The 11546-nt window shown below is 50.9% G+C and overlaps 1 protein-coding gene across 1 annotated transcript; it reads left to right on the top strand.

The window, feature by feature from the left end:
• Window positions 1–97: 97 nt before the first annotated feature.
• TMED3 (transmembrane p24 trafficking protein 3) lies at window positions 98–11038 on the top strand. The gene is made up of 3 exons (XM_036844866.1): window positions 98–415; window positions 2053–2301; window positions 10160–11038. Exons 1-3 carry the CDS (start codon window positions 242–244, stop codon window positions 10394–10396), a joined length of 660 nt encoding a protein of 219 aa, XP_036700761.1. The 5' UTR covers window positions 98–241; the 3' UTR covers window positions 10397–11038.
• Window positions 11039–11546: the final 508 nt, after the last annotated feature.

The following is an 11546-nucleotide window of genomic DNA, read 5'->3' on the forward strand; positions in this document are numbered from 1 at the left end:
CCAGCGCGCAGGCGCAGCGGGCAGAAGGGGGGCGGGGGGAGGCCGTGGTGCTCTCTGGCCTCGGTCCCGGGACCACCCCCGAGCGCGCGGCTGCGCGCTGAGCCTCCCGCCCTCCCGGAAGCGCAGCGCCCGGTTAGCGCCACGTCTGTCTCTGCGCCTTATCCCTGGTCCCCCAGCCACCGTCCCATCCGCGAGGAGCGCACGCCCGAGCCGCGGCCCACGGGGCTGGACCGGGAGCATCATGGGCAGCGTGGCCTCGCGCTCCGCCTGCGCGCTGCCCCTTCTGCTGCTGCTGCTGCTTCTCCAGGCGGAGCGGCCGCGGGGCGCGGAGCTCACCTTCGAGCTACCTGACAACGCCAAGCAGTGTTTCCACGAGGACGTGGAGCAGGGCGTGAAGTTCTCCCTGGATTACCAGGTGAGGCCCTGGCGCCCGGCAGCGCCTCCTCTCCCCCTTCCAGGTCTCCATTGGTCACTGGTGCGCCCCAGGCTGGAGTGGCTGGAATTAGCCAAAGAGGCTGAAGGGGGCGGGAATGACCAGAGACCAGCTGACTTCCCCGCGAGGAAGTCAGAGCCCAGGTGTGGATGCCGGGGGGCGGGTCCTCCATCCTGGGGAGTTGTCCTCAGTGACCTGCAGGCCCCTTGACTCTAAGGAATGCCATGTCTGATTAGCTGGACACAGGCTCTCTGCCCCAAGTTTTTTGGACCAGTTTGTCCCCGCCTGTACTGAAAAATGGCAGCGAGAGGAAATGGGTTCTTGGTTTTATTTTTCCCTCTCTCCAGTGTTTGAAGTCAAGTTGGGGTGAGCGCGGCAAGTGATGAGAAATGGCGCTTTGGAAAGGTGTCAGCGCAGGCTCTGAGCCCTGGCAGTGTTTCCAAGGAGTGGTGTTGTGGCTGCTGCCATATGACTCAGAAAAGCTCCTAGCTCCTGCACTCCCGGCTCCTTTGAGAGATCTCATGGCTCACAGTTCAGGGGAGCAGGTCTTGAGTGAGAGATCTGCCCCTAAGGTTTCGTGAGCAGATCTAAGAGTAGGGAGCTGGGTGGGAATCATACCCAGACCCGCGTCTGCTTGTGGACACATACGGACAGGCATTACAGAAATGAGTTGGCACGGGAAGCAGGCGTAGGGGCAGGCCATATGGTGGGCGCTGTCTGATCAAAGCCACTAAAAGAGGCGTGTGCTTGGGGACAGCACTATGTGCGATGACCTCCGAGTCACTGATGTGGCCACTTTCACATGTCCGTGGACAGTGTGGAAATTGCAGCTGCGCTAACAGGGGTAACCTAGATACAGTCACCAAAACGTGGTCGTTGTGAGGATGGAGGGGCCTGAGAGGTCATCTGGTCCCTGCCAGGTCAGGAACCCCTGTTAGAGCAGGTTCAGCATAAGTTTACACACCCCCAGCATTAGGAAGCTCACTAATCACAAAGCAAATTCTTCCATCTGGACCAAAGGAAATTTTAACATTTGGAAGCAGATGGCGGCCATTGACTGTGTTCTTTGACGGACCTTAGTTGTAGTCATTGACCACCTCTGTGACTTTTGCCCTTTGCAGGTCTTGTCTTTCCTGTGTTGACACAGAGAGTTTGAACTAATGATTCCTGAGGACTCGCCCACCTCTGGTAATCACTGATTCTGTGAAGGCTTCAGTCTATATGTGCTTTCCCCTTGCATTCCATCAGCAATAATATTAACGTTTACCAGACACGTTCAGCAGTTTACTTAAGCTTGGAGCCTCAGTTACCTCTTCTGTAAAATGGGAAGGATTAGGCTCTTTGCACTCTTGCAGAGCAAAACTTTTGGAGTCAGGCAGACATGGATTCGAGTCTTAGCTCTGTCGCTTTCAAGCGGCAAGACCATGGCTAGTGAACTTCAACTCTCTCAGCCTCAGTGTCATCCTCTGTTAATTGGGGAGTGTCAGCCTTTAGAAGCCTGTGAAGATTAAATGAAAAAAATGTTGGTGACGTGTAATCACAGTGCCTGGTCGGCCTTTGGTAAGTGGTGTTTGCCCCTCTGGTAACAGCAGACTGTGGGTGTCTTTTGCGGTTGTCAGGTCATCACTGGAGGCCACTACGACGTTGACTGCTATGTGGAGGACCCCCTGGGGAACACCATCTACAGGGAGACCAAGAAGCAGTATGACAGCTTCACACACCAGGCTGAGGTCAAGGGCGTTTATCAGTTTTGCTTCAGTAATGAGTTTTCCACCTTCTCTCACAAGACCGTCTACTTTGACTTTCAAGTGGGCGATGAGCCCCCCATTCTCCCAGACATGGGGAACAGAGTCACGGCTCTCACCCAGGTGAGTGGACACTAACAGGCTGAGATGAACCCCCTCCCCCCAGCCTGCTCCTTCCCGTCTGTGCCCGTCTTGGCTGATGAGTAGTCGCCAGCTATCCAGCTCCAGTCTGAAGTCTCAGTATCGACTCTGCCCCTCTGTTCACATCCAGTCCTACAAGACCCTATGTTCTCCTTTTGGTCTTCCTCTCCATTCTTTAACTGGATCCCTGCAATACTTTCCTCTGATATTCCTGCGTTCCCATTTAGTCTTTGACACAGCACCAGTTTCAAAGTACACATAGCATATGCCTCTCTGCTGATATGATGTATCTACATGAGAAAGACTAGTCCTACTTTGTGTGGTATATATTAGTTAGGGTAACAACGGCTGGCTGCTATAACAAGTAAATCCCAAATATCAATGGCTTAGCACAATGAAAATTTTTTTTTTTTCTCACTCAAATAATAATCCAGAGAGTGGGGATAGGGGTGGAGGACTTTCCTCCATGGAGTGACTCAAGAAACCAGGCTCCTTCTTTCTGATGTCCCTTAGGGCTTCAGAGTCCTCTGTTTCTAGCCACCAAAAGAAGGAGAGAATGATAAAGTCCCATCTGCTTCTTAAAAGCCCTGGCCCAGAAGTGACGCCATCACACCCACTCATATCTCATTGTTGAGAAATGGTCCTGTGAACAGTCTGGATGAAACGAAGGCGGCACATACAGTTCAGTTGGGCAGTCACCTCCTAGCAACAAACTTCACAATCTGGAAGAGAAACGGTGACACTTTTGGAGGACAGATAGTCATCTCTGTCACCCATGGCTGTCACAGTTAACTATCATCCGACCCCAGCCTCCTCCATCAGTCTTCCCTCCTGCTATTTAAGCTTCTCCCTCCCTCCCATATGCAGGCTCTGAGGCTAGGACTCTATATTACCCCTGAATCCCCAGCGCCCCAGTGTCTGGGGTGTGGCATAGAATAAGAGCTCACCAAATAGTTGTCAAGTGACTGAGTGGCAGGACCCAGGGAAACCTGCAAGACAGGAATGAGCCTCTGTGGCCGCACCTGTTCCAGAACCAAAGCCAGAGCATCTGAGTCTCCAGCAATGCCAGATTACCTTCTGGGCTGCCCTCCAAGGTGACCACAGGCTCCATTCCTCTGTGGCTTTGACCATGCGCTCATTCTCTGAGCAGTTGGAGGTTAGCACTGCACTGTCCAGTCAGTAACAGCTATCTACATATGGCTGTTGACAATTAATTGAAATTAAATTAAAAATTCCCTTCCTTGTTTGCTCTATACCAACATTTGTAGTGCTCAGTAGTCACAAGTGGCTGGTGCCCATGCATGGAGAGTTCCACTGGACAGCAGTGCGTTTGAACTTAGCGGCATGACTGCTGATAGGAGGTCCAGCCCAGGGTGTGTCTTATGTGTAAGATCTTTCATAACCTGTCCTCTCAGGAGGTCTGTTGGTCATTGATGAAATAGCTTCTGTTTTGAAGATTTTGTGAGTCTCCAGAAGCTGAGCTGAAGGATTTCTCTCTCTAAGCAGTGGAAAAGAAACCAGTAGAGAAAAGGCTTTGTGGATTAGCGCACTAGAGACATTCTTTCCTGGAGCCTTAGAATTAGAGTTTGGTTTTGTTGCAGGAAGGAGTGATTGCACTTCCCCTCTTCTGCATCTGGGAACCTCATCCTTCCTTCTGCCCGGCCGCAAAAGAGCTCTTTCCTTCTCCTTCTGTACCTCTGACCCCCCTGCCTGGTCTGTGCCTGTCGCAGACGCCTCCCACTCGCCTGTGGTGGGCCCGCGCTCAGTCTGCACACTGCACCCGGTGGTGGGAGTATGAGGAGGTCAGAGGGCGCTGTCCCGGCTGTCAGGAGCCCTGCGTGGAATGCGACCCTGTAAACCAGGGAGCTCCAGGATGCTCTGATCAGAGCTGAGATTTAAGGGTGAGGGTTGTCAGAGGATGGACCAATTGACTCTTCCAGGAGGGTCAGGGAAGTCTTCACAGGGAGAGTTTTAGCTTAAAGCGACACTCTGGGTGCTGGCCTAGGAGTGTGTCTGGCACAGGAGGAGGAAAGGCCTCCTGGGTGGGGAGAACAGCATGTGCAGGTATTCAGGGCATCACTTTACTTTCCTCACCGGCCCTGATCTTATTTTGCTTGGCATGGATCCCCTTTCTACCTGCAGCTGTCTTCTCTCTTCCCCTGAGGCTTCGTCCGGCTCAGTGCTGGGCCAGAGGCTGTGTGTTCTGGCACCAGTAGCAGCCCTAGGGTGAAAGAATAGGATCCAGAGTGACCGAGTCCCGGGCCAGGGCTCCAGGCCAGAGGGACTTGTCTTTGGCCTGAGTTCCAGCATGACCAGGCTCCTGGCAGAGGACATGGGCTAGGGATGCTGCTGAGGGAGGCCAAGCTTGAGGTGCCCTGGGCGTCCTGGGAGTCTGGGCAGATCCTAGCGGAGGCTGAAGGTTCCTGACAGAGGTCCAAGGTCCAGGGCTGCCTCAGTGGTGGTCGAGGGAAGATTAAAAGTTTTCCTAACTCTACTCTGAGGCCAGCCCCTGCGACGCTGCCTTTGAGCTCTTGAAGAATTTAAAGAGCCAAGTGCGGACTTCCCTGGCAGTGCAGTGGTTAAGACTCCGCGCTTCCCTTGCAGGGGGTGCGAGTTCGATCCCTGGTTGGGGGAACTAAGATCCCGTGTGCTGCACGGCCAAAAATAAAATAAAATAAAGAGCCAAGTGCTTCTATCCGTGGAGGTCCTGATGAGGTGAGGCTGCAGGAATTTGCTGGTGGTTACAGAGTGAAGACCTGGGCATCAGCAGGTGGTAGAGACGGGATGGGATGTGGGCATGGGATGGAGGAAAGGGATGGTCCTGGGAGGGAGACAGGTCAGGGTGTCTCCAGAGACTACCCGTCATGATGGAGCGGTGCCCACAATCCCCGTGGGGCTCCCGGACACTGGGAACCAGCCAGGGCTGGAGGTCTCAGCGGGGTGAAGGTCGCACTGCAGGAGAGCTGGGGACCCATGGCCCTGCGAAAACAGGGCTCTTTGCAACAGAAGGGCCTCTGCTGGTTTCCTGCTGGGTAGGAAGCAGGCTGGCTGGGTCGCCTAACTGAAATTTTGTGGGAACAAGCTGAAGTGGTATTTTTGACTAATGCCAACGGCAGATCCCAGTGGACGGGGAAGTAGCATGTTTTTACGGTAAGGGGATGCTTCCAGGTGTCTGAATCTTGGTGATGTGTTGCCCTGGGGTCTCCTGTGAGGCCCGTGCCAGGTTCTAAAGGTGTCTTCTGGTTTTAGACGCCAGGAAAGCCATAGAGTACCACCTCCTGCTCTGTTACCTCCTGAGAACTGGCTTCCTTCCCTGTCACTGATCGGATCTGAGGTTGTTCCTGTAAAGACCTCAGGCCCTCTTCATAGAAGTGCAGTGCTGGTCTCTGGCTGGTGACATCTGATCCATGTCTTTGAAGTGATGCCTTACATGGCATATCTGATGTGTCCTTTGCCCGGGGTGTCAGCACCCATGGTTTCTGTGTCCTCCTCCGTTTCTCTTCCCCTCCACCCCCCCACCCCCACCCCGACTCCTTCTCCAGTGATTCTGGACCCTGGGAGGAGGCTGGAGGTACCAGCCTGTACTGCTGAACGCCTGGGCTAGGGCTCAGGGGTCCCAGGAGCTCCCAGTTCAAGTGAATGTAATGTACATCTTGAGTTTCTGAATGAGCTTGTGATGGAAATAAACACGGAGGGTGGAATTCTAGCCTGGAATACCAGTGAGCCCTTCCCTAGTGTTTAAAAACAAAGCCTCTGTGTATTTATACATTCTGAACATGTGTGTATGTATGTCTGTGTGTACGCATGCACATGCATGCATATACACACGGGCATGCACGTGCATGTATACACATGTATATGTGTATCTCTGTCCATCCCACTAATTTTAAGAATGATCTTCTCTACCTTGTTACCAAGTCCCCTAAATCGCTCCCAGATCCACTCTTCGTCCTCCACTTGGTGACCTTCTTAATTGAGGGTCTCGTCTTTTCTTCCCAGCAGAATTGCAGCCACCAAAGTGGTTTCCCCACCACCAATCCCCCTCTGCATCATGGCTGGCAGGGAGGTTCTCTTAAAGTGGGATCCTTGCCTTGCCATTCTTACGCTCACAGAGCTTCGTGTTAAAGTCTTGACTCTCAAGGCCTTTACCGTGAGCTTCCACCTACCCATGACTTGCTTTCCACATATCCCCGATGGGATGCACATACTGGGCCCTGCATGTGCTCTTTGCCATGCTTTTCTTTCCTTTTTTTAAAAAATAAATTTATTTATTTAATTTTGGCTGCGTTGGGTCTTCGTTGCTGCGCGCGGGCTTTCTCTAGGTGCAGCAAGTGGGGGCTACTCTTCCTTGTGGTGCGTGGGCTTCTCATTGCAGTGGATTCTCTTGTTCCGGAGCACGGGCTGTAGGCACGCAGGCTTCAGTAGTTGTGGCATGCAGGCTCAGTAGTTGTGGCTCACGGGCTGTAGAGCGCAGGCTCAGTAGTTGTGGTGCAGAGACCTAGTTGCTCTGCAGCATGTGGGATCTTCCCCGACCAGGGCTCGAACCCGTGTCCGCTGCATTGGCAGGCACATACTTAACCATTGTGCCACCAGGGAAGCCCTGCCATGCTTTTCCTATGTGGACTGCGTTCCCCTCATCCTCTGCCTGGTGACATGCTGCCCATCTGTCAAGGTTCAGTTTGTCTCTTCCCTGTGTCAGGTACGCCTCCATCTCTGGCAGGATTAGCAGCTTTCTCTGAGGTGTTCCCATAACTCCGCTCACCCCTCTGTTGTTAGCTCTTTTGGCATTGCATGAAGCTGATTACATTCTCTAAATTATGACCTTCTTGAGACCCCGGACTGTGTCTGACTCTGATTTCATCTCTCAGTTCCCAGGACCCAACACAATGTCTGGAAGGCGAGTAGGCACTTAATAAATAAACATTTGAAAGAATGAATTAGTGTAGTTTGGGCTCTCAAAGAAAACCGAGTATGATTTGGAATTCCTGTAGTGTCATTTTGAGAGGTGTCTCTCCTGAGTTCCCCAGCCCTACCTTCAATAGCCGTGGTCTTCCGAAGATCACCAGGGTGCTGTAAATATAGAACTAATTGGACTTAGCAGATCTTCCTGTGTCCTGGTCATGGGGAGTGACCGGAAGGGCACAGTAGGGAAGCGTCTAGCAAGGCCATACCTTGCTTCCACTTTGGCACAGGTTTGCGTAGGTTAAGCCTGACTCCACTCTGTGACCTCTTTCCTAGTTCCTTCACAGTTTAGTCCCCTTCCTTCCTCTGTGACAGTTGACATGCCTTCATCAACTCTGGAAGCATTACCAGGAGAGCTAGGGGGAGCAAGCCTACAAATGCCACCATCGTGTCCAGTGCAGAGGTCTGTGCCCTGAGAGGTCTCCTCTGGTGGTTGGCATCTGAAGTCAGTTGTCACTTAGGAGTCCCCTTTTGAATCAACTTCTTGATGTCAGGAACCCTTCTCAGGATCATTTGTCCATTTCTCAACATCACACATCTGTAGGTACAGACATACCTTGTTTTACTGCACTTCACAGGTGCTGTATTTTTTACAGTTGAAGGTTTTTGGCAACGCTGTGTTGTCAGATGATGGTTAGCATTTTTTAGCAATAAAGTATTTTCTAATTAAGGTATGTACATTGATTTTTTTTTTAGACATAATGCTATTACACTCTTAATACACTACAGTATAGTGTAAACGTAACTTTTATATGCACTGGGAAACCAAAAAATCCCTGTGACTCAGTTTATCGTGACATTTGCTTTATTGTGGTGGTCTGGAACCACACCCGCAGTATCTCCGAGGTATCCCTCTACACCCTACCTACCAAACATGGGGAAGGTGAAGAAGCCCCATGCTAACTCCAGTCGCCAGAGAAGACCGTAATATAGCCCAAATAATAGGGCACGCGGGTGTCACTGAGAAAGCAGGATCAAGGTTCCCCGTGGGGGAAAAAGTGAAGCACAAATGACCTTGTTCTTTACAGCGAATTCTGCCCCTTGACACTAATTCCATCTCGTACACGGTGACCTTGTCAATTTTCCCTCCACGTGACATTTCACCACCTCTTCCCTATAGATCAGAATGAGGGGGGTCATCCAGCATGTGCAGAGGAAACCCACACCCCTAGGAGGTAGACCAGTTGTCAGAAGATGCTGCCTTGTCAACACAGAGGCTAAAGGGAAGCTTTTCTCTTTCCTCATGTAGTCTAGTTTAGCTCCTAGAACAGCCCAGGGTCAAGAATATCTATGAAGCAAGTAAGGGCAACATCTTTTTTTGGTCATGGTCTCCCCTTTGCTTTCCAGAAACTGTTCAATTTGTGAGAGAAATGAGGGTTTCACGGGGGTCCATCAAGGTGGTGACACAATGGTTTGGTCCCTTCTAGCTTCTTATGTTGAGCTTTATAAGTAGTTGACCTTTGGAATTTGGGAAACAAACGTCTGTTGGATGCTTATGAACTTCCGTAGCGCAAGAACTTATTGTTGGGATAGAATTTGCTGGGTTGTGGATAAAATGATTGCTTTAGAGGTTGCCTGTGAGTAAGAACACATGTTCTTTCACAGGCATAATATCTTAGTTTTCTATTGCTGAGTCAATAATTACTACTAATGGCTGAAAACAACAGCCATTCATTATCTCACAGTTGTGTAGGCTCTGAGCCTGGGCCAGCTTGGCTGGATTCTCTGCTCAGGGTCTCAAGGCTGAAATCAGGTTGGGTTGGCCTCTTCTCTTGCGGCTCTGGGGAGGAATCTGCTCTCACACTCATTCAGGTGGTTGGCAGAATTTATTTCCTTGTAGCTGTAGGACTGAGGTTCCCGTTTCCTTGTTGGCTGTTGTGCTGTCCACTCCTAGAGGCCTTTTTCTGGTCCTTGCATGTGACCTTCTCTATCTTGAGAGCCAGCAACGGTGCACTGAATTCTTTTGAATCCAGCCTCTCTGACTTTTCCTTCAGCCACCAGCTGGAGAAAGCTCCCTGCTCTGAAGGGCTCCTGTGATTCGGTCAGGCCCACTGGATGGTCTCCCTCTCTTAAGGTCAACTGTGACATATAACATAATCACAGGAGTGGCAGCTCATCATATTCACAGCTTCCTGGGACTGGAGCAGGGGACCTTGGTAGTGGGGGTGGGACATATTCAGAATTCGGCATGCTACACATAATATTTTATCAGGTAAAGGAAGTTGTGAAGTAGTATGCGTTATGTGTGAGTATATGCATGTGTGTGCACATTCATGTGCACACATGTCTGTCTTTGCACATGTTTGTATGTGTGTGTGGGTCTATGTACATGAGAAATGTATGTCTTCATGTGTTTGTGTATACATAGAAGTATAGGCAGCAAATTTAATAGAATGAACAGTAGATTCAGAGTCCAACACAATTGTGGTTTACTTCACGCCCTGCCGTTCATTAGCTGTGTGACCTTGGGCAAGTCATGTAGCCTCTTTGAGCCTCAATTTCCTCGTCAGTATATGCAGTAAGCAGTCAATCCTCCTTAAAATTGGGAGTAATGATCCCTGCCTGTCAGGGGTATGGTGAGTATTAAATAAGAACACAGGGCAGTATTTGAAAGCATAGGCTCAGGACTCAGACAGTTGAGGTTAAATCCTGACTCTGCCATCTACTAACTGTGTGACTCCGAACAAGTTACTTAACCTCTCTGAGCCTCAGTTAGGCTTATTATGAATACAACCGTGTCAAATCCTTAGCATAGACACATAGTTAGCATTCAGTAGAAATTACCTAGGATGTTGAAGATCACATTTGCTGTGTGTGTGCTGGATCCTGTTCTTCTTTTCTGAGGGTTCACAATGACTGCTTTTCTCTTCCTGCCTAGATGGAGTCCGCCTGTGTGACCATCCACGAGGCTCTGAAGACGGTGATTGACTCTCAGACGCATTACCGGCTCCGGGAGGCCCAGGACAGAGCCCGGGCCGAAGATCTGAATAGCCGAGTCTCTTACTGGTCTGTTGGTGAGACGATCGTGCTGTTCGTGGTCAGCTTCAGCCAGGTGCTGCTGCTTAAAAGCTTCTTCACAGAAAAACGACCCGTCAGCAGGATGGTCCACTCCTAGTTGGGGCACTCTGCTCCCAGGCCCCTCACACCCCAGGACGAAGCAGCTCCCTTTGGTCACAGGCTCCTGGGGCTGGTGGGTGCAACCCAGGAGCTGCCTGGAGAAGAGCACAGGGTAACATGCTCTCACCTTGCCTTCTATTCAGATGCTTGGTCCTTATACTCCAGCAGCCAAAGCTCATAGAGCCCAGTAAGTGGAAGGCATCCAGCTGCATTATGTGTGCAACACTGAATGCAGAAAGGGTGCAATCAGGCTAGGGATTGGCCAGTGTGGGAGGGCAGGCAGGCAGCCATCCAATGGCCTGGCTCGTATGAGGAACCCCAAGGGCCCAGGCCTCCAGGAGGCAGCTCAGGGCTCTCTTTTTGCTCCACGACGCATGGCCCATTTGGCTTGTGTGTCCTATCCCGTGTGGAGGAGACAGGGCCCTGTCTGGCCTTTCCTCACATGGAGCTCTCTGTACCTGTGGAAACCAGACCTTGAAGCGGCTTTGCAGAAATCCCCATCCCAGGTGAGCCATGGAATCAGCCATGCAATCAAGAACAAAATGTTAGCTGGGTGCCTTGGTTGGCTGTGTATCTCCTAGGAGGCAGGACTCTGGCTAATAAAAACTGTCTGTGAGCACCATGGAGACTTGTGCCATTATTTCTTTGCTCTAAAGGAGCTCATGGCTTAATGGGGAGCATTGGTGTGCATATAAATAATTACAGCATAATAGAGCAAGTGATGCCTCAGAGATGTGTATGTGTAGGCATTTGTGGAGGGAGTAGTAAATAACTCTCAGCTGAATGAAAACAGTGAAATAGGGAGTTGGTTATTTTGTGTTCTCAGACCCTAGTGCTTACTGTCAACAACTGAGTCATCATTTAATCCAAATAGAGGGGCTAAGAACAGAAAAAGAAAAGACTGAGCAATGATGAGTGGCTGTCCCAAGGCCATTTCCACAGCAGCTACAGTGGTCTCTTTAAAACTTAAGTCAGACCCTGTCACTCCTGCTCAAAACCTTCCCAAGGCTCTGCATGTCATTCACAGTTCATGAAAGTCCTCACTGTGATCTTGAAGTCCTGCATCTGGTGCCCCAGCCTCTGGCCCTGGAAATCGCCTACCCTACTCCCTCCACTCACTTCTCCCATGTCTTCCAGGTCCTGCTGTT

This window comes from Balaenoptera musculus, chromosome 2, assembly GCF_009873245.2.
Source record: "Balaenoptera musculus isolate JJ_BM4_2016_0621 chromosome 2, mBalMus1.pri.v3, whole genome shotgun sequence".
Taxonomy (NCBI): domain Eukaryota; kingdom Metazoa; phylum Chordata; class Mammalia; order Artiodactyla; family Balaenopteridae; genus Balaenoptera; species Balaenoptera musculus.

What these genes read in the sequence shown, in the direction of transcription:
- TMED3 (XM_036844866.1), top strand. Translation starts at nt 242, where the DNA reads ATGGGCAGCGTGGCCTCGCGCTCCGCCTGCGCGCTGCCCCTTCTGCTG. An exon ending in AGTTCTCCCTGGATTACCAG is followed by an intron (nt 416 to 2,052) that starts GTGAGGCCCTGG and finishes TGCGGTTGTCAG; the next exon opens with GTCATCACTGGAGGCCACTA. An exon ending in GAGTCACGGCTCTCACCCAG is followed by an intron (nt 2,302 to 10,159) that starts GTGAGTGGACAC and finishes CTTCCTGCCTAG; the next exon opens with ATGGAGTCCGCCTGTGTGAC.